Source organism: Haliotis rufescens, unplaced genomic scaffold (assembly GCF_023055435.1).
Source record: "Haliotis rufescens isolate VD_foot unplaced genomic scaffold, xgHalRufe1.0.p SCAF_15, whole genome shotgun sequence".
Taxonomy (NCBI): Eukaryota; Metazoa; Mollusca; class Gastropoda; order Lepetellida; family Haliotidae; genus Haliotis; species Haliotis rufescens.
The window spans coordinates 22702006-22726587 of NW_025963835.1; the positions used below are offsets into that span (position 1 = coordinate 22702006).

A 24582-nucleotide genomic window follows, 5' to 3' on the forward strand; every position below is an offset into this window, starting at 1 on the left:
CTGACAGTGATTCATAAACACATCCTCATGACATTGTTGGAATTGTGCAATCAACTCTGTTTTTGGCAGGTTTTTTATGAACATGGAAAGGGTACCCGTCTTGTCTCTTTTATTTATTAAGAACATCACTGTGTCTGTATTTGATTAACACCTTTCACTCAAAAGTCTTTCTCAGAAAATGTAGCTCAAATCAGCAATAACATTATATATTTTCTTCCAAATCTGTAGAACAATAATCTTATGAGTCTTACATCACCTATGAAATCAATAAACAGTTACATTGATTGACAATTCAGACATTTGTTTGACTTAATTGTTTGACTTAATTGTTTGACTTAATGTTAGATCAATACTACAATTCCACCATGCATGAAGCATTCTGGGAAAAAAAAATCAAAAAATCATTAAAACTGAATTTACTATTAAACATATGAATTTTCAAAAGTTATGTTATATAGACCTAGAGACACATTCACTTGACACAGGCACCAATACAAAATCAATGACATGTTTGGATGAGACTGAATGACTAACATCATCTTTGGCGTTGTCCATAAACGGGCAAGAAAGGCATGGAGGTATGCAACAACGGCCTCAAATATTGTTGAATGATGCTCTTCAATTTTTGTTTCCATGAAAGATAATCAATGTTTTGTTTGTTGTGTTTGTTGTTTAACACCACTCTCAGCAATATTGCAGTATATGATGGTGGTCTGTAGATAATGAAGTCTGGATAAGACAATCCTGTGATAGACATCACGAGCATCAATCCACGCGATCAGGACATGAAGACATGCATCAACCAAGTCAGCCAGCCGGACCACCCGATCTTTTACGACAAGCATAGTCGCCTTTCATGGTTTGCTGAAGATTTCTGGCATTTGCCCCATTATATCCCCTTCACCAACACACACCCCTTGACAACCCCTAAGCACCTACAATACACGTCACAAGTCTGTTTTTCTGTGTATGATAAACCTACTTTCCCAAAGCGAAAACATCACCAGTATATGCATCAATTTTTTGCATACATTCTGCAGCATTCATTGCCCTGCAAACAACAGAATCAGAAACAATTTGATTCCAGTGGGCTGATATGACATCCAACCATCACCAACATCACAACAGTCCCTACAGATTCTCACCATGTATAAGACAAATAATTTAGGCTGACATTTTCAATTTGGAATTAACCCCACAAACACATCGCCAAGACATTATTGCCCACCAGGTTCACCAAAAGCGAGTTGAAAGCTATAATATCAGGGGGCACAGGTGGCCCAGTCATCCAAGGCACCACGATTCGCTGTGCAGAGTTGCATCCCTTGGGCACGCCAGAAACCTATGATTGTGGGTTCGAATCCTGGTTCGCCCTGATTTTGTTTCTAGGTTTGTCAGCACCATACCCTTGCTCGTGGGTTTCACCGAAGTGGTAAACGTCCCAGACCTGCATCACCTCGGGCTTTCCTCCAACATTAAGCTGACACGCCGTGAAATAACTGGAATACCGTTAAAACCGGCGTTAAACCCAACTCACTCACTCACTATAATATCAAATAATTGTTATCATTGTTGATAATGTTAAGAATACAACCTCTATTACATTATGGGATAATCTAGCCCACCACCCTAATGTTCTGCCTCTGGTTTGCTGCATGGAAGTTTAAGAAAAGAGATACTATTAGTATCACAACTAAATAGGGATAGCTGACAGTGAAGAGGACTTGTGTTGAAAATCTAAAGATTCTACAGCGTGATGACAGCAGAAGTACAGGATTTCTGGCACTGATGTAATAAAGGTTTTGTATTTGTAGGAATTATATATATTGTGGAACCTCTTGCCATCAAATACAGAAAGTGTTCCTGTGTAAGGTGGCCTGATTGTCGTGGAAGGACAATATGACCTCTACGTCGTATTCTTAAAACTTTAGCATTTTCAAAGTACACTGTACAGTAACAGGCTTACATGGAAAGTATCACCACATTTGGTCAATAAGTCTGTGAGACATAAAGTCAAAAGTAAACAGAGGGGTGCACATGAAGACGACAGACAGTTCACTTGGAATTTCAGTCCTTCAGAGTTAAAACAAAAATAGAGAATCACTTGATATTATGACAAATTAGAAAATCTTCTTTCATCATTGCAAGATTTTCATACAAGTTTCAGAAAAACATCACAACCCTATCATCAATGATTATGCTCGATTTTTGCAAATACATGTAGCAACCAATTCTCCAATGGACAAAAATAACACATGGAATTAAACACATGAATGAGTTAGTAAATGAGTGATGCCATCAATAACGTATCTATTTTGGCAATGTGACTCAGTAATTAGAAACAAAGTACACGTTATTTTGGCTGTTTATTAATTATTCAGTGCATTTTATGATAACCTTTACTTGTTTGCATGTTTAAGAGATTTAGCTAGGATTCCAAAAGCATTGCCCTTTCACACAACTAGGAAATATTCTAATTAAAAATTCGGATTTCATAAAACTACTCATTTTCTTACTTTCAATTGTATTTTAACATCATAACTGTAATTGTAACTTTGGATTCAATTCTTTCATCCGTACACTTTGACATCAGTACACTTTGACATAGTACTCTCTGACATAGTAAACTTTGACAAAGTACACTTTGACATAGCACTCTCTGACATAGTACACTTTGACATAGTACCCTTTGACATAGTACACTTTCACATAGTACCCTTTCACATAGTACACTTTTACATCAGTACACTTTCACATAGTACACTTTGTTTGTTTGTTGTTTAACGCCGCACTCAGCAATATTCCAGCTATATGACATCATGAGCAACGATCCACACAATTGGGACACAATGACATGCATTAACCAAGTCAGCGAGCCTGACCACCCGACCCCATTAGTCGCCTTTTACGACAAGCATAGTCGCCTTCTATGGCAAGCATGGGTTGCTGAAGAACTAATCTACCACGGATCTTCACAGGTCCATGGTGCATTTTGACATAGTATACTTTGACATCAGTACTTTTACACTTTTATGTCAGTACACTATAACATAGTAAACTTTGACATCATTACACTTTGACATCAGTACACTTCGACAGTGTATACCTTGACATCAGTACACTTTAACATAGAATACTTGGACATCAGTACACTTTAACATAGTATACTTGGAGATCAGTACACTTTAACATAGTATGCTTGGAAATCAGTACACTTTAACATAGTATACTTGGACATCAGTACACTTTAACACAGTATATTTGGACATCAGTACACTTTAACATAGTATACTTGGACATCAGTACACTTTAACACAGTACACTTTGACATAGTACACTTTGACATAGTACACTTTGACATCAGTACACTTTGACAAAGTACACTTTGACATCAGTACACTTTGACATCAGTACACTTTGACATCAGTACACTTTGACATCAGTACACTCTGACATAGTACACTTTGACATAGTACACTTTGACATCAGTACACTTTGACATCAGTACACTTTGACATAGTACACTTTGACATCAGTACACTTTGACATCAGTACACTTTGACATCAGTTCACTTTGACATCAGTATACTTTGACATCAGTATACTTTGACATCAGTACACCTTGACATCAGTACACCTTGACATCAGTATACTTTGACATAGTACACTTTGACATCAGTACACTTTGACATAGTACACTTTGACATAGTACACTTTGACATCAGTACACTTTGACATAGTACACTTTCACATCAGTACACTGTGACATCAGTATACTTTGACATCAGTACACTTTGACATAGTACACTTTGACATCAGTACACTTTGACATAGTACACTTTGACATCAGTACACTTTGACATCAGTACACTTTGACATAGTACACTTTGACATCAGTACACTTTGACATCAGTTCACTTTGACATCAGTATACTTTGACATCAGTATACTTTACCATCAGTACACCTTGACATCAGTACACTTTGACATCAGTACACTTTGACATAGTACACTTTGACATAGTACACTTTGACATCAGTACACTTTGACATCAGTACACTTTGACATAGTACACTTTGACATAGTACACTTTGACATCAGTACACTTTGACATCAGTACACTTTGACATAGTACACTTTGACATAGTACACTTTGACATCAGTACACTTTGACATAGTACACTTTGACATAGTACACTTTGACATCAGTACACTTTGACATAGTACACTGTGACATCAGTATACTTTGACATCAGTACACTTTGACATCAGTATGCTTTGACATAGTACACTTTGACATCAGTACACTTTGACATCAGTATGCTTTGACATAGTACACTTTGACATCAGTATTTTGACATCAGTACACTTTGACATAGTACACTTTGACATCAGTACACTTTGACATCAGTACACTTTGACATCAGTACACTTTGACATCAGTACACTTCGACATCAGTACACTTCGACATTGTACACTTTGACATCAGTATAATTTGACATCAGTACACTTTGACATCAGTACACTTTGACATCAGTACACTTTGACATAGCACACTTTGACATCAGTACACTTTGACATCAGTACACTTTGACATCAGTATACTTTGACATCAGTATACTTTGACATAGTACACTTTGACATCAGTACACTTTGACATAGTACACTTTGACATCAGTACACTGTGACATCAGTATACTTTGACATCTGTACACTTTGACATCAGTACACTTTGACATCAGCATACTTTGACATCTGTACACTTTGACATCAGTACACTTTGACATCAGTATACTTTGACATCAGTATACTTTGACATCAGTACACTTTGACATCAGTACACTTTGACATCAGTATACTTTGACATAGCACACTTTGACATAGCACACTTTGACATCAGCACACTTTGACATCAGTACACTTTGACATCAGTACACTTTGACATCAGTACACTTTGACATCAGTACACTTTGACATCTGTACACTTTGACATCAGTACACTTTGACATCAGTATACTTTGACATCTGTACACTTTGACATCAGTACACTTTGACATCAGTATACTTTGACATCAGTACACTTTGACATCAGTACACTTTGACATCAGTATACTTTGACATAGCACACTTTGACATAGCACACTTTGACATCAGTACACTTTGACATCAGTACACTTTGACATCAGTACACTTTGACATCAGTATACCTTGACATAGTACACTTTGACATCAGCACACTTTGACATCAGTACACTTTGACATCAGTACACTTTGACATCAGTACACTTTGACATCAGTACACTTTGACATCTGTACACTTTGACATCAGTACACTTTGACATCAGTACACTTTGACATAGCACACTTTGACATCAGTACACTTTGACATCAGTACACTTTGACATCAGTACACTTTGACATCAGTACACTTTGACATAGCACACTTTGACATCAGTACACTTTGACACAGTACACTTTGACATAGCACACTTTGACATCAGTACACTTTGACATCAGTACACTTTGACACAGTACACTTTGACATCAGTACACTTTGACAGCAGTACACTTTGACACAGTACACTTTGACATAGTACACTTTGACATCAGTACACTTTGACATCAGTACACTTTGACACAGTACACTTTGACATAGCACACTTTGACATCAGTACACTTTGACATCAGTACACTTTGACACAGTACACTTTGACACAGTACACTTTGACATCAGTACACTTTGACATCAGTACACTTTGACACAGTACACTTTCACACAGTACACTTTGACATAGTACACTTTGACATCAGTACACTTTGACATCAGTACACTTTGACATCAGTACATAGTGACACTAGTACACTGTACTGTTCACCAATTTGAAATCACACATCTCGTCATTTTCCTTCCAAAACCAGTGGTGAAACTTGCGAGCTCGCCTCATCTTGGCCTTGTTGCCGGTGACCCAGTTATTGTTGATGATGAGGGGTCTGAGTGTCTTCTTTTTCTCTTCATCCATCTTGTACCACCGACCATCAGCAAATTTATCTAAAGACACAGCAGTTACTTCAACAGACCCATATTTCCTACCAATCAAGTGGGACAGGTACATTTGATCATTATCACCTTCTGATAAGGACATTGAACCATCCATCTTTAGAATCCTTTGCTCAAGCTTCATCAGCTTTTGAGTCAGCATCCCCCACAGATTGACCACCTTGCTGTTGGGGATCATATAGAGGAAGCCCCCTCCCAGAATCCCTGGCCTGTCACTGACCTTCGTAGCAAGAAGGTCATAGCCCCTAATTTCCCTCTGACATTCAGGGATCGGGTCTGTGAGCCACAAACAGTCCACCTCAAACAGAAGGAGCTCCACTTGGTGTTTGAGTAGTTCCAAAATGATCGTAGTCCTCCGGATCATGATTCTCACATACCCAACATGACTGTACACCTGGTCTCCACTAAACCCCTCACCTCCTGGTAGCAGGAAAACATGGATGTCCGGCCACAATCGAGTCAGAGTGTCACGACTCAGTTTATCAGTTACAATGATGAGCACCTGTTTGTGTATGCCCATATATTTAGTATTGCACAACCAGCTGTGTGTGAAAGGAAGGTATGCATCATTGATGATAGTAATCAGAACCGGGCCATCAGTTATTTTCTGAGCAATCTGAAGAATTCTTTCCGATTGTTTTGATTCTCCATGATAACTTACATCATCTGACATTATTGGTTGGAAGTCATTCTTGTGCATCAACTTCTTGTGCTTGCTGGAGGGGAGGAAGAAGTGGCTGTAGATGAAGGTGATGAAACAGAAGATGAGCATGAGCAAGATGTAACGCCTGCGGTAGGTGAAGGCCATGCCGTTGATGATGGTGTCGAGAGACTATGATGCATGCTGATACCCTCTACTAGTTGATAAGTGTCTTCCTTTGTTCAGATCTTTGGCCTGCCAAAAGAGGAGAATTTGAATATAATTATAGGTACAGAAGCTCACCTTTATGACAAATTCCAGGCAGATACCATTCGATAAATCCTTTTGAACGAGTGGTAAAATGTGTCCGAGACTGATAACATATATTGGTTGTCATGCCTGGTTGCCATAATTTAACCAAAAATTTATGAAATTATTGAATATTGTATTCGACATAATAAGCGCTCAGGGCACTCTCAAAATTAGAAATAGGGGGCTTTTATTAGAATATTATTTTGGTGAAAAACAACAGAGTTGAAAGATAGTAAATTTCGTGGTCTAGCTGACAGCCTGAAATGTTTATATACGACAGATATATTTTTCCAGAATTTAATTTCCAATAATTAAGGATGCATATAACACACGTATTATACACTAACAAATAAGTCTTGTGTACATTGATCAATCAGAAGGGGTGCTAATTGGGATTGTTCACTAGCCAATAAATTAGCAAATATCGCCGCTTAGTAGAGCGGGGTGCTTATAACATCGATTACGGTAATTAAAAACATTTCAGAGTAGGCTTTAGTCAGAGAAATAGGAAATAAAAGAGCAAAAGAAAGAAAACAATATTGTTACCATGATGTCAGTGTCTGAAGGTTGATCAGAATATTGAACATGATCTTCTATGGAAATTATGAAACATTGCTTTAATCATATATTTCACTAATAGTGGTGGATAGTTACATCCCTATCTCCAAATGTTTGGTTTGTTTGTTCGTTTGTTGTTTAATGCCGCACAAAGCAATATTCCAGCTATATGACAGCGATCTGTAAATAATCGAGTCTGGACCAGACAATCCAGTGACTGACATCATCAGCATCGATCCACATAATTAGCATACAATGACATGCATGCATCAACCAAGTCAGGGAGTCTGACCATCCAATCCCATTAGTCAACTCTTATGACAAGCATACTCGCCTTTTACGGCAAGCATGGGTTGCTGAAGACCTATTCTACCCCGGATCTTCACGGGTCCCAAATGTTTTGGAACAATCGTCAAAAATGAAAGTTAATGTCATTTGAAGTTTACTGAGAAACTATGTGAAATGCTGGACTTCCTAACAGCTAACATCTAAGTGAAATTTTAGGATGTGACATTTAAACAAAAAGTAGGCATCCCCACGTGCACCAATTGTGCTCCCCTTCTTGCTGATCTGATTCTTCTTTGGCAGAATATAAAAAAATGGAAATTTTGCCAGGACTTTAACTTACTTCTGGTATTTTCATGATTTAATATCAATTAATAATCATGAAAAAGCTAATTCATTTTCACTTATTTACCCACCTGAACTACCGTAATAAGCGCCCCGCTCTAATAAGCGCCCACGGCGATATTTGCTAATATATTGGTTAGTACACCATCTCAATAAGCACCTCTTCGGATTGATCAATGTACACAGGACTTATTTATTCGCGTATAATACGCACTTGTGTGTTAGATGGACCCTTAATTATGGGCAAGAAAATTCTGGAAAAATATATCTGTTGTATGTAAACATTTCAGGCTGGCAGCATAAACCACAAGATTTACAATCTTTCAACTGTTTTTGTTACCAAAATGATATTCTAATAAGAGCCCCCCATTTCTAATTTTGAGAGCACCCTGGGCACTTATTACGTTGAATCCAGTAATCATAAAAGAGAACAGGAACTCTGCCTCTTCTGTGATTTTAGATACAGATCTATGTATAAAGATTCAGTGACAAAAACTATCCACAAGACAAGGAATGAAGTGCATGACACCAACAAATTTCACTTATTGGAGTATAAAGAATTATATTACGGTAGCCCCAGAACCTTGGAAGATAGATCCCCCAATGTGCAAAATGCATGCACTTCGGCCCTCTAGCGTACTACAGAGGCATGTACCCACTGAAAATTATAACATCTAGACTGCAAATGATGCAGTTCAAAGCCATTAGGAGCAAAAATTAAAGACCATTCTCAAACATATTTCTTGCTGTATTTCAAGCTGGATAAATGAATTGATGTTGTCCATGTTGTCAAATTGACAAGATGAACGAAGTCTGAACAATTTTAAAATGAGTAAGCAAACTTCATTCATTTATCATTGGCAATCAGTCTAGCTTACTTTTTCACATCATAGACGGATCAGAATTTTGATAGACATGGGCCATAGCGTTAGTATGTTCATTTCCGAGTTATTCCGATTGTTGGAAATATGAGGTATTGCGAATGTCAGGCTGGAAGTAGCATGGTCGGGGATCCCAAAAAGATGGCAGCCCGCATGTGTTTTGTGATCAAGTCCCGGTGTATCGTCAGGCGTAATAAAGCCTCTGCAAATCAAGACAACTGAACTGTGTCTTTATCATTGGTCCAACGAGGTTGGAAACTTGGTGTCAGAAGTGGGATCACGCAATCTATAGAAGCGGAGGTAGGCCAGATTTATTCAAACTCGAATCAACTAAGAGCACATGCAATGGTGGGACTTTCGAAGCGACCTGAGCTCAAGCTTTCGGGGAACGTGGCTGAAAACTTCAAGAATTTTGAAGTTCAGTTCAATGACTATTGTATTCAGGCGGATTACAGAAATCTAGATTAAAAACCCAAATACTGAACAAATAGACTACTACAAGAAGCCAAAATTGGAAATATTGTCGCTAAGGTCGGCGATGCCAGATGAAGCACTACAGGTCGTGAGATACACTATAGAACCTCAAATAGTAGAAGAAGATAGGAATAAACCATGGGTATGGATGGAAAAGTTACGTATCTTCTACACAGGAGCCGTCGGTAGTTCACTGATGACAGATAGATTCAGATTTTGGAATACTAATCAGCTACCACACGAAACAGTACAAGAATGGGAGGTCAAGGTCAGACAATCAGGTAGCTTGTGTGCCTATGCAGCAGTGGGAGATGAAATGTGCCGTGACAAATTTGTATTTGGTCTGCATGACAGCAACATTAGAACTGAACTTTTAAAGACACACTTGAAATCAGACAATAGTAAGAAGTTATTGTCAGATGTTGTCAGTGAAGCCAAAGCCCTTGAATCTGCACAGAAGGCTAATAAACTTATTAATGAATCATCAAAGAATATTGATGAACCGGTACACTGGACTCGTCACAAAGAAATGAAGCTGAAGAGAGAGCCAGGCACAAGCCATTGGTGTGGAGATAGACGAGGCCCTCATTCATGGAAGGTGTGCCCAGCAAAAGGAAAAGACTGTGTGAGATGTGGTATAAATGACCATTTTGTCAGGGTATGTTTGCAAAATCCTGTCAACCCCACTTCTTATCCAAGACGAGGGCAACAACAAAGTAGAGGGAACCAGGGTCGTGGTAGGAGAAATACAGGGTACGTAAGGGACACAAACCAGCGTGAAAACCAGGACAAGGAAAGTCGAGGTACAAGCAAAAGTCACCAGTCAACTCATCAATTAGATGCACAATGCCACTACACTGATGACTATGAACAGGGGGATGAGTACCAGATATACTCACTAGAAACTCAGCAGGCATATAATGTAACCACAAACAAAATGGGCAAGAAAAACTTTGTCTACCTCTCATCATCAACATCAGGAAACAAGTTTACACCAGTAAAGTACCAGATAGATTCTGCAGCCACGTGTAATACCATTTCAGATCAAACTGTTAGAGATATGTTTCCAGAGGCAACTATTCAAAGATCCCCGTTCATATTGCATCCTTATGGTGATGCAACCTTCTAAACTGAAGTTCAAAATGAAGGAACTGAAATTTGTCGGCAACATAATTACTGACAAAGGAATGAAAGTGGACCCAGACAAGGTTGCTGCGATCAAAGAAATGACTCCTCCACGCAACAAGGCTGGGCTCCTGAGATTCATAGGGATGGTCAACTACTTATCACCCTTCTGTGAAAATTTGAGTGCAACAATTCGCCCTCTCACAATGCTCACACAGGAAGGCGTACCATTCTCTTGGGTGTCAACACAGGAAACTGCATTCAATCAGGCCAAACAACTTATATCAACAGCACCTGTGCTAAGTTATTATGACCTGCAAAAGAATGTGGTATTGCAAGTGGATGCTAGTGAGGAAGGTCTTGGGGGTGCCTTACTTCAGCCTGATGCTAATGGAAAACTTCACCCAGCGGCATTCACATCCAGCAGCATGAATGCAACAGAACAGAGATATTCCCAAATTGAGAAGCAGTGTCTTGCGATATGCAATGCATTTGCCAAGTTTGACCAGTGGCTGTACGGAAAGGCAGACATTGAAGTACATACTGATCATCAGCCACTGGAAACAATCATGAAGAAGCCACTGAACAAGGCCCCTGCAAGGCTACAAAGAATGTTGTTAAAACTACAACGCTATCACTTCACTGTCAAGTACAGAAAAGGGACATCACTTCATCTTGCAGACGCACTGTCACGAGCAGCACTACCAACTCCAATCAATGCCAAGGTGAGAGGGTATGAAGTATTCCGTCTGGAACTAGAACACGAATATGATGAGCACAATCCACATCTCCATGAAGAAACTGAGACCAGACTCCGAGAGGAAACTGCGAAAGATCCATTGATGTCTCAGTTGTACACACTTATAGGTCATGGACGGCCAGATGACAGAAACCTACAGGATCCAGCTTTGGCCTCCTACTGGGGCTATAGAGACTTAGCATCAGCAATGGGATCATATACAAAGGTTCACTTGTGATGATCCCAAATAGCATGTACAGAGAGATGCTGGAAAAGATACACTTGAATCACTTTGGAGCTGAATCAAACATACGAATGGCTCGAGAGGTCCTCTTTTGGCCTGGGATGAGGAACTCTATTCATGATATGTGCAGTGCGTGTGGAACATGTGCACAGTATGGAAATGAAGCACCCAGAGAACCAATGAAGTCTTTGCCAATACCCACCATGTCCTGGCAAATTATAAGTCAAGATTTATTTGCCTTTGAGAAAAAGACTTACCTTGTCACAGTTTGTCACTTCTCTGACTGGATTGAGGTTGACGAATTGGAAGACACTCTCTCCGCTACAGTGATAGCCAAAACAAAGGCTCATTTCTCTCGCTATGGGATTCCGAGTGTGTGTCATACAGACAATGGACCTCAGTTCATCAGCAAAGAATATGAAGACTTTGCTCAGCAGTATCACTTCAAGCACACAACGTCTTCACCATATCATCCACAAGGAAACGGAAAGGCTGAGTCAGCTGTCAAAGTGGCAAAAGCTATGATGAAGAAATCTGATGACAAAGAACTGGCATTCTTGAACTACAGAAATTCTCCCCAAAAGGGACATACCTATTCACCTGCACAACGCATGATGAATCGTCGCACAAGGACTTTGCTGCCGACACCAAATCAACTTCTGCAGCCCCAGGTAGTGGATCCCGAAATAGTTTATAGAGAGATCAGGGGCAAAAGAATCTCTAGCAAGACTCAGTACGATAGATTGTCTGGTACAGAGCATGAACCAATAGAAACTGGCAGTTATGTGTATGCTAAACCTCCACCAAACCAGAGAGGAAAACCTTGGGCATATGGGCAAGTCATCCACAAGGACAATACAAGGTCTTACAAAATAAAAACCCCTGGTAGCACACTGAGAAGAAACCGTGTGCAAATCAAGCCAGCAGCTGCGCCACCACCATCAAACAACTACAACTCATCACAGAGGGCGCATAATCAATTGATCTTGAAGAATGCTGAAGTCCAAACAACTGTACCAAGTTCACCCATGAAACCTGTGACAGATCGAAGTGTAACAGCCCAAGCCAGCCCTAACATTACACAGAATGTAGAACAATCAAAGACTACACAGCCAGGTTTTCAACCTACAGAAAGTGTTACAGATATTACCAAGATATCTGAAGAGACTTGCTCAGTAAAGCATCCACTAAGGGAAAAAAGATTGCCTTTAAGATACAATGACTATATAATGCTTCAGTGAATTGATGTAATAATTATCAACATGGACATGCATGAATTACTGTCATGAACTTTGAGGCAAGACTATAAGATGTGGTTGCATATACAGACAGTGCCTGTACAGAACTAAGCAGATACATTTAACTATCTGATCATTGCAGCTGTTGAGAACTTTTAATGGTTACAATCGTTTAATATCATTTGAGTTAAAGGAGACATGCTCTCTTTCTATTTTTTTTCTTCCTTTTTTTTGTTTCTTCCAAAGGAGGGGAGATGTTAGTATGTTCATTTCCGAGTTATTCCGATTGTTGGAAATACGAGGTATTGCGAATGTCAGGCTGGAAGTAGCATGGTCAGGGATCCCAAAAAGATGGCAGCCCGCATGTGTTTTGTGATCGAGTCCCGGTGTATCGTCAGGCGTAATAAAGCCTCTGCAAATCAAGACAACTGAACTGTGTCTTTATCATTGGTCCAACAAGGTTGGAAACTATAGGTCCACTTGGGATTAGGGCTGTTACGATTCTCTCGTGTATTCGGTGAATCGAACTGTAACCATTCATGAATTGAATTCGTTATTTGTGGCCACTAGAATCAAATATTTATGAATATGCAATCGTGTGTATTAACATACCCTGTACCTAAATATATCCATAAGAACATATTATATGCATAGATTTCTTTCAATGACAACACTCTTACAATATTTAATTTGACAGTAATGTGGTCACTGGTCATTGTTGCATTTGAGCAGATACTAGTACCTGGATAAGCATGATAAGTGAAGTAAATAAAGTATAATATATTAATAATTAACAAACCATGTCAAATAATTTATGTTGTTATTGTTTCTCTGAATATAATAATTATACATCAACTGCAGACTTGTCATTGTATTTGTGAATTAATATTCGTATTCATTACCCTATATTCGGGATATGAATCGTATTCACCTCACAGTGTATTCGTTGCAGCCCTCTGGGGATGACTTCAACTTTCCTATAGTAAACATTCTCTTTACGTCTAGCAATAATCCAACAGCTGAAGCCTTTACTGCCTTTACTGCCTACATCTCACAACTTTAGAGCAACAATTGTGTGTGTGTGTGTGAGTTGGGTTTAACGCTGCTTTTAACAGTATTCCAGTCATATCGCGGCGTGTCAGCTTAATGTGGGAGGAAAGCCTGAAGTGATGCAGGTCTCAGACGTTTACCACTTCGGTGAAACCCACGAGCACGGGTATGGTGCTGACAAACCTAGAAACATAATCGGGGTGAACTGGGATTCGAACCCACAATCATAGGTTTCTGGCGTGCCCAAGGGACGCAACTCTGCACAGCGAATCGGCCCCCAGAGCAACAATTAAGCATGCTCCTTCTTCAAAGATTTCAAAGAGCACCATACAACACTTGCTCATAAGTTGTTTGATCAAGGTAGGCTACATCTAATGCCTTAGAAAAGCTTACAAAAAGTTTTATGGTAGACATGTGAAAAATTATTCCAAATTTGATGCATAAGTGACAAAAGTGACACAAACTATATGATCCCACGTTTGTTCAGTCGAACACTTGACTTGCTTTTGCATGGGTTTGTGGTGGATACCATGAATGGGGCAGGATATACTCACTGTTTATAGCGAACACCTGGCATCATCACAATTTGTTAGTGTTTCATAAAAATGTGCTAATGATACAGATGGAATCATACAACGGACTCTGCTTTAAGCAGAGATTCCGTATGAATATGAAAAAGGTTTAAAATTGTATAAGAAACTTGTTAAACCATGTTTTCTATGTGTGTATCCATGTATGCCTGTGTGTGTCTGCGTGTATATTAACCGAAAAGAGTGTCATAAAACAATGAGTGAGTGAGTGAGTTGGGTTTAACGCTGCTTTTAACAGTATTCCAGTTATATCACGGCGTGTCAGCTTAATATGGGAGGAAAGCCTGAAGTGATGCAGGTCTCAGACGTTTACCACTTCGGTGAAACCCACGAGCACTGGTATGGTGCTGACAAACCTAGAAACATAATCAGGACAAACCGGGATTCGAACCCACAGTCATAGGTTTCTGGCGTGCCCAAGGGACGAAACTCTGCACAGCGAATTGCGGCGCCTTAGACGACTGGGCCACCCGTGCCCCCCATAAAACAATGAACAGAAAAAAAAGGTGAACTTGCTCTTACATGTATAATGTTTATGCTTATCATTATCTTGTTTCATATTTTTAGACTTTATTATTTTATTTCTACATGAAAATGACTTTTTGATATATGGTACCTTTCCTAGGAGGTTTTCAATGTTGCTTGATAATATCCATGTTCCCTTCACACAAAACACAGGCAAACTTTAAAGAATGAAACTGGCTCATGTCTAAACTCGAATGCAAAAAGTCTACTACGTACCCAAGATCAATACTCTCTGTTAATGTGTAACATATGTGCATACATGAACAGAATTTTACACATGGGATTTTGACAAGGTCCCAGCTTGCAAACAAGAGCTTACAGTTTATTTACATATATTTACTAAGTAGACACGATTTATGGATAACAACTTCTTTATTTACTGTAAAGGTGACATTTCGCTACAGATCCTTATTGTTATCCATAAATTGTGTCTACTTTGCCATCCATCGACTTCTAAGTAATGCCTATCAAACAATTCATATATTTACCTGAGGCAAAGACTTTTCATGTAATTTTGGACAACAATGGTTGTTATCGACTTTAGTATTGGTTGATAACAACACCTGGAGTAAGAATAAGAAATGTTTGGTATGACTGTGAAGACTTGATATTTGATATTGACTTAAACATTTTTTTCAGGAAATAAGAGCTAAATTAGTTAGCTGAAGAGATAAATAAATATCCATATATCCCTTTTAAATGACACGTGTTGTTCATGCACTCAAAGTAGACCTTTAAGGTTTTGTGGGGGAAATTAAGGTCCACTACCAATGCATGGACTACATTCACCAAGAACATGTAGCCACACTCATTTTTACTTGCTTTACGGATCCGCAGACTGAAAATTTTGTTGTAAAAAGACCGGAAAAATAAAAATTCAGAATTTGTTCTCTTTTTCACCCCACTAATAAGCTGACAGCATTTGAAGCTGATCCTAACAGGTTCTTGACATGATTTGTGACCGTGGATGAAACCTTGGTTCACCCCATCCAGCCTGAGTCACTGGTAGCATTTAACATCACCACCACCAAAGAAGGCAAACAGACCAATTACCAGGATAGCTAATGGCCTCCGTGATCTGTGATACCAAGGTTGGTTGGTTGGTTTGTTGTTAAACGCTGCACTCAGCAATATTCCAGCTATGTGACGGGGGTCTGTAAATAATCGAGTCTGGACCAGACAATCCAGGGATTGACATCATGAGCATCAATCCACGCAATTGGGATACGATGACATGCTTCAACCAAGTCAGCGAGCCTGACTACCCTATCCCGTTAGTCGCCTCTTACAACAAGCATAGTCGCCTTTTACGGCAAGCATTGGTTGCTGAAGACCTATTCTACCCTGGATCTTCACAGGTCGTGATGCCAAGGGTCAAATTATGGTGGACTATCTTCCAAAAGGCCATACAATTAATGGAGCATATAATGCTGCACTTTTGACGCATTTACCGGAAGAAATTACTGATAGACATGGGAAGCCTACACTTGGGCACGCCAGAAACCTATGATTGTGGGTTCGAATCCTGGTTCGCCCCGATTATGTTTCCAGGTTTGTCAGCACTATACCCGTGCTCGTGGGTTTCCCCGAAGTGGTAAACGTCCGAGACCTGCATCACTTCGGGCTTTCCTCCCACATTAAGCTGACACGCATCAATACAACTGGAATAATGTTAAACGTAGCGTTAAAACCAACTCGCTCGTGTTACAAAATATGGCTCTCCAATCAGGACAATGCTCCAATGCACAAATCAGTCATTGCCACTACCAGACTACGACTGAAATGTTAACGGAAATGTCAAATAGGAATTTTCACACATATAGTATTTGCTCCGACGAGAACAAATATATCATATGCTCAAACTCCATTTATCTTTTCTTTCTTCCAGGCCTGCTCCCACCCACCCCAAAATAACCAAGCCCCATTTTTTAATATAGCCCTATAAAAAAATTCCCTCCTTTAGTCTATTGAAAGTTTCCCAAGATAGAACATATGTGTGTGAAAGTTCCCAAATGACCGGAACAAGTTTCAGCGTATTAGGAAGCAAAATGTGACATGATATGCACCTCCAAAGGAACAAATGATAGTCATAAAAGTTCCGAACCTATATATACTCGGACCTTGTGGTACTGCAGCATTCATTGTATCGGGGCATATGTGATTTCTGGTAGTTCATGTGGGACACGCCTCTTAGCGGGTGTGTATTAATGCAAATCAGTAGCCAGGAAGTGCTCACTTCGTAAACAATTTCAATTTCCTCGGAATGTTCCGTCTGCTGTAAGTAAGGAGTTATTAATGCATTGATACTTACTTCTGGCATTTTTTTTAATAATGCCTTACCCCCATCTGTCAATGGCCAACGATATAACCCGCAGTTCGCCAAGGAAACTTTCTCTATCGACCTGAACTAGAGCATCTGCATATTCATGGCGACTAATAAGGTAACGAAAGTAACATGGTCCACACATTTTCCCCCCGCTCTGGCCCAGAATCTATTAGGAGATCATAAGGGCCATAATGCCATACTTAGAAATACGTTTTTCACTAGTAGCCAAAAGATAAATACATATTTTGGGCATACTAGGAGTGCTTTTTATACATTAAATTTAAATACAAAAATTAAAAACCTTAAATACAAATTATTGTCATCCAATATTTTTTAAAACAATCTTAAAATATCATTTCTGATATTTTGTTGTTGATTTTGTAAAATATCTTTCTCTTACTTTTCGGTAAATGTGCATTGAAAACCTACTACTGATAATACATTTACAATTTTACTTGTGCTGTCTTTGCACTTGTCTGGACAAATCACTTAAGTCTGGCATCATCATACTTAGTGGTTAGTAGAATTATGTCCTGTTTTTGTCCAAATAGGACCTCCATTCACAACCTTTCCCTGTACCGCATTACGATGGAGTTCTCTGCCTTGTCAAACTGAGCCCGAGGCCCGGCTTTTACTCGGAGCTACTTATGTAAATAATGAACTTTTATCAGTAAAATATTCATTGTAAGATAAAAAAAATGACACCTGATATAGAGAACACGAATAATCATCTAGGTTAGTGAGTGCATCTTGTTCCGTTTAGGGTACATAACAAGTACCGCGATACCCCGAAGTAGCAAGCTAACCATGTTTACAACAAATAGCCTAATGATCAAGTCCACACATCTCGACTTGTCCTCCACTGCAAACTCCTACACCAACATTTATAATGTTAACCGTATTCAACGTAATAAGCACCCAGGGCGCTCTCAAAATTAGAAATAGGGGCTCTTATTAGAATATAATTTTGGTGAAAGAGTCGAAAGATCGTAAATTTTATGGTTTCTGCTGACAGCCTGAAATGTTACAAAAGAAAAGTCTGTGCGTATTATACTCGACAGATATATTTTTCAGGAATTTCATTGCCCGTAATTAAGGGTGCATATAACACACGAGTGCGTATTATACACGAATAAATGTACACGAATTGTGTACATTGATCAGTCGGAAGGGTGCTATTTGGGATCGTTCACTAGCCAATATATTGGAAAATATCGCCGTGGGCGCTTATTAGAGCGGGGCGCTTATTACGTCGAATACGGTAATGGTATTTAATGTCGTTGATCTTACTCTTGCTTCATGAAACTACTGTTAGAAAAACATGCTACTCTAACTTTCCTTGAACACATGCATCTAGTTTTAAAGGGGCAATGATCTAAAGAAAATTCCCCAGGACTGGTTGTTGCCTTTGTTATTGTTTTTTCCAAGTGAGTACCTGGATGTATAGCAGAAATCTAGAATAGTTTGCGACCTCTGCTGCGCCATTCATAAGCACATTAGTCACTTTTATAAGTAGTAATAAGGGCGTATGGTCACATTGATCAACAAAATGAAATACAGTTTTCGAGATAATAAGGAAATGTAGGTATCTTTGTGGGTAGCATCGGTAATGGTGACGAAGATTTGATAAGTCACTTTCTTGGTAATTTTGCGATGTTCGTTTACACTATATTGACTTGCAAAACAAAGTAAATATTTCACCTGAGCATTGCTTTTTTTATAGTGTGTATATTTTTTACTGTCAAAATGTGTAACATTTTCAAATTTATTAAATGCCTAAATATTCAGTTATTTTACAAAGTGACTGAAAAACATTTCAATCTGTATTATTATGATAACGAATTCCAAACATTTTGATGTTTAATGTCATCAACAAGAGACTGAAAATGTTACAAAGGAAAAGACTTGTGAAAACAACGTCTATCGCGCATTGAAGAATTTCCCAACCAAGATGCAGAGGAACAAGAACAAATCGGTTCAATGCTACAGCAAATGAAGGAAAACAAAATGCAAATACCATAATTACAACCTACCAAATTTATGTGTATAAATTTTAGGCAGCTTCCTTGTTCGAGGAATGTATCCGTGAATATCCACACAAAGGAACAATATCCCACTCGTCTGCAGCTGTACAAAGAAACTTATTCGATGTCACGTGTCTCTGTAACAATCAAATATTTTAAAAGATATATATCGTTTCGGGATATTATAACCCGTGTTCGTTTCTCAACTGATCAATTAGATTGTTTCAGGTGTTTCACATAGATGTCAAGTCTCAAGGGTTGGCTGAGAAAGCCCACGTGACAACTATTTTCATAACATCCACGGTTCCTAAAAAATCCATTGAGTGATCAATCAACGTATTAACAATTAACCCTTTGAACAAAGTATGTTGTTTTTACATCGGCACTTCACGTCATGATATGAGGGTATTCCCTTTGTTTTAGTAAACCTAGACATGTAAACACTCACTTTTGACATATCCACTGTGCAAGATAACAGTGATTAATCAATCAACGTATTTTCTGTTCATCCTTTGATGACTAGGTACGATCCGTTGATTTACAAAAAAAGTAAATCAACTGATCATTCACCTCTTGCATATTACATAACACACATTTCACCTCACTTCAAACCTGGATTTAGATTGAATAATTACCCCAGACACTATAAATGCCAAATGGGAACCTTTGTCGGGTAATCTAAGTGGTGCTACCACTAATTGTACCTGTAATAAATTCATTAACCAAGCATCAAATGAATGACGACAAATAGACACAAGTGTAGGGTTATACCAGAAAACGTGGATGACAACAAGGGAGTAGTAATCGTATTTTCAACGCGATCCGAAATCCGAAAATGCTTTCACTGCATGGATACTTTTTTTTATTATTAAACTATAACCATCTGGGGTATTTCCAAATGACGACATCAGATGAGCTCCGCCGTTCTTTTTGTCTGTTTGTTTAGTCTGAAGAAATTAATTAACATGCGCCCTTTGTCGAAATCTTTATAGATCACAGTTAACCAATCAACATTCAAAAATGCGTAAAACAAATATTGCCTCCAGCCTCCAAGTTTATTTAGCTGTCCTTGCAGATGGTAGCCCAGTCTCTGGTCATGCTCAGTTGCGTTGCGTATCATCCGGGTACTCACAGGGTAAAAACAATAACAAAGGCAACAACCAGTCTGGGGAATTGCGTTAGATCAGAGCCCCTTTAAAAATACTGACTGACTGCCATTGACCAATTGCAAAAGTAGCTTTGATTCTTGCCAATCTCAACAATAGAGTTTTGCAAAACTTTCCAGACACAGTTAAGGCTATTGTTAGCCACAAAATTTCCAGATTTACTGTATCGATACTGGGGTTATAGCGAAAACGTCACCTCAGCAAAACGTTAGGGAAAGGAACAAGCTCTTGAAAACATCTACAAATCAGGCGCCAGTGCGTGGAAAGCAATCAGTAAACCCTTCCAGAAACCCGCATAATAGTTATCTCATATATATCTTACATAAATAGGCCCTATAACACTAAATATCACTTGTTTCTAGGTAGCCTACGGAGAGACGACTCAGGACGTATGAGGAGATATTTGACATATGGCGACGATACAAAGATGGAGACCTCTCCCTGAGCCCAACTACTATCACAATGTTCGATTGTACATGGGCCAATATTGTGAACACGATGTATGACGATGGACATGCCGACAAAACTGTAGAACTGTATATATGAACATATGTCCTTGTCTGTGAAAACAGGAAATACCATGTAAATACATCAAATACCATGTAAATAAACAATATATATTACTACAAAAATTAGGTGCCGTTTTCGCCCGAAACATAGAAGCCGTTTTCGCAAAATGCGATGACGTTTTCACCAGAGAAATCGGTGACGTTTTGCTGAGGTGCCGTTTTAGCCTGCACCCTCGATACTGGGCTATTTGTTGCGTCAGTCTTTTCTTCACATTGAAAAGTAAAGTTTCTTTTCTCCACATTGAAACGTAATGTTACTTTTAAAGATGACATTACTTCTTTTATGAGCTGTTTTCAAGACCCTGTATGATTTGTAACTTTTGAAACCATAATTAGTTGCTGGACAGAGTACGAAATCTTACCTCAGTAATGCTCCTTTTGCAGTTTTAGTACTTTCGAAGAGCGACCAGTAGAGACACTAGGCGTAGGAGAGAGCAAGCATGATGATATCAATATATCGATCAAAACCTATTAGTATCCTATTGCCTCTTGTTAACCGTGATGTGTGAAATGAGGTTTGACAGCTGTTGCAATCGTGGAGCACGGATGACAATCTAGGGGAGGTAACTCTAAATTCTATTTCATTCAGTGTACCACTAATTAGAACCAAATTGTTCCTCTAGAATAAGGTACTTCACTTTGTTCATCCCCCATGTGTAGAGGTATAAAAGTATTATTTTGAACTAAATTATTTTGGTTAAAGCACGAAGACGCTTGCTGAAGTGCCCGGGTCCAAATTAATATTTGAGGTATCTAATGTATAGTGCGACTTCCCTACCTTTTGGTGCTGGATTTACAAACATTTCATCGTGTAAGCAGTTAGGGTTGCGGTCTAGAACGTCAAAAACGACATCAAACTACCGCATTTCCTCTATTAGACGCTAGACCGCCTATTAATTTCACAAGAGCAATTGACTCGGCGTGTATAAGAGACGCACCTGGTTTGAATTTGAGACCCAGCGTGTAGAGGAAATGTGAAAAGGCTTAATATATTTGAAAGGGGTTTCCGTAGCAAAAAGCAAACCTCTTTTTAACCAATCAAAATCAAGTATTCATCAATGTTATGTAGAATATCCCATGACGTCGTAGTTTGTGAAATTTTGTTGCCAGATACACCGGCAAAACAATGCCATGTGACATCAGCCTAGCAATACGGTTGCAAGGGATCATAAGACTGCATCGGTTGAAATGAGGGCCTTATATTACAAGGACTGTCCACTTGGTCCAAAAGGCGCTACTCTAATTTACAACGCACACCTCAATAGTCTTTAGTAGGCGCTGCAATGAATGTTGTGTTGATCTTTCGACATAATGCTTTGTTTATTAGTGATGCTCTGGGTCTTAAAACTGCTTGCACTTCGTACAACAATACAATTAGTGCATGGGGTTTGCATAAAAGTCGGCCGGGCCGGGCCGGGCCGGGCCAAGACGAGCCAAGGTTTTATTGGCTAATTACTCCATTATCGACGACCATGCCTACATATTATTGATTAACAGACACACGTGGCACTAATGAACAATCACAAACCAAAAACGTGCAGCATAATTAAGTGATTGCGAGTAAATCGCTTGAAAATCAGAAAGTCGAGCCGCGTGTTATCGTCGCTAGGTAAGAAACGGGGAGCACGGGTGGCCCAGTCGTCTAAGGCGCCGCGATTCAATGTGCAGAGTTGCGTCCCTTGGGCACGCCAGAAACCTATGATTGTGGGTTCGAATCCCGGTTCGCCCCGATTATGTTTCTAGGTTTGTTAGCGCCATATATATCTCTGCTCATGGGTTTCAACGAAGTGGTAAACGTCTGAGACCTGCATCACTTCGGGCTTTCCTCCCACATTAAGCTGCCAGGCCGTGATATAATTGGAATAATGTTAAAAGCGGCGTTAAAACCAACTCGCTCAGACACACACAGGTAACATACGTGTAAAAGAGCAATCGTTAAACGAAATAGGATTTGAAACGTATCAAATATTTCTAGCTATCGTGATACACATTTCCACTTGTCGGAAGGAAGGTATTATATCTAAATAAAACACATTATAATGTCTTATGTTCATCGTATTTAAAGCAGACACGTTGGTTAAAGTAGACCTCTTCTCCCCATACTCTCAACAGTTCTCTTTACAATTTGTTTGGTTTTGGCAAAATAACTGGTACATAGTAATCAGATCACCCTCTGACGTTGGCATAAACATTCACATTACAACATATACATACAGTGCAAATTTACATTTACATTTACATTTGCACCTGCTCCAGATATGATGTAAATTTGCTCCTGGTGTAAATATACTAGTACATACGTGAGTAAATGCCTTCACATGTAAAGTATACTCACGTATGTATATTAACACACGTGTGCAAATATACAAAAATCCTACTTATCTAAAACATTTAGTGCATGAAACATTAAATAGCATTAACATACAGTGTTGGACAAGTGCAAGAGATAAGTCTTCAAAAGGCACAATGTATAGTATCATAAAAAATGATTGCCTAAATTTTGAATATTATTTAAAAGTACTGCTGAAAAACGTTTGGCAAGTCTTACCTAAGTTTAGACCTTTTACCCATAATCTACCTATTGAAACTGGGAGATGAGAAAAAGACCTTTAATCGAAAGGAAATGTCCTCTGCAAATTATCTGACAAGGGTGATGAATTCCATTATTTGTTTATTTGTCCATTTTTAGAAAACGAAAGAAAACAATTTTTACACAGATTCTACTACATCAAACCCAATATGCATAAATGACTTTACTGTTCAATAATTAACGATAAGAAGCATTGAGAAAACTGTCTAAATTCTGTAAAATCATCATGTCATTGCTAAAACCCATATTGTTACCCAAGTGAATCTGTATAAATATGCATGCAAGCTTGGCAAAGATGTTTTTGTATCTATTCTATATTTATATGTATATGTATATTCAACCGCAAAAGAAACGTCAACCCAAGTAACATTGCATGAAAAATTGTCATTTAAATATCTGGGTAATTTTTGTCAAAGTTTCTAAAATTTAACATTACCTTGTCCGGAAAAATGAAATTTGATGATAAAAAAAACAAAGCAGATGACAGTAAAACCGATCGCCCAAACGCACCACGGCAACGGCCAGGGTAACCCGATGCACGTGAGTTACGTGCAAATTGAATTTCACATGCATGCGTTCCCCCATTTCTTGCCCTACAATAATCCACCCAGATCGGATAACATTCATTCGTTATTGAATTGCGACCACATGCCAAGATTGACAAGAAATCAGCGACACCAAGCCCTTGGACGATTTCAAGCTGGACAAACCGCCCGACAAGGAGTCAATGCATTTTAAGTCCACGTAAGGACCATATACAGGCTCCAGCAACGGTACCAGACCACCAACACTACAGATGACCAACCACGTAGAGGAAGGATAAGGGTCACCACCCGACGTCA

The 24582-nt window shown here is 38.9% G+C and overlaps 2 protein-coding genes across 2 annotated transcripts; one reads left to right on the forward strand and one right to left on the reverse strand.

Moving 5' to 3' along the window:
* Positions 1–1471: 1471 nt before the first annotated feature.
* Positions 1472–21702, reverse strand: LOC124135209. Its single transcript, XM_046500464.2, has 2 exons — positions 21513–21702; positions 1472–6954 (listed from the first exon to the last, which is right to left on the reverse strand). The coding sequence occupies exon 2, from the start codon at positions 6865–6867 to the stop codon at positions 5857–5859; it is 1011 nt and encodes a 336-aa protein (XP_046356420.2). The 5' UTR covers positions 6868–6954; positions 21513–21702; the 3' UTR covers positions 1472–5856.
* LOC124135250 (uncharacterized protein K02A2.6-like) lies at positions 11734–13963 on the forward strand. Its single transcript, XM_048395854.1, has 2 exons — positions 11734–12837; positions 13853–13963. The coding sequence occupies exons 1-2, from the start codon at positions 11734–11736 to the stop codon at positions 13961–13963; spliced, it is 1215 nt and encodes a 404-aa protein (XP_048251811.1).
* Positions 21703–24582: the final 2880 nt, after the last annotated feature.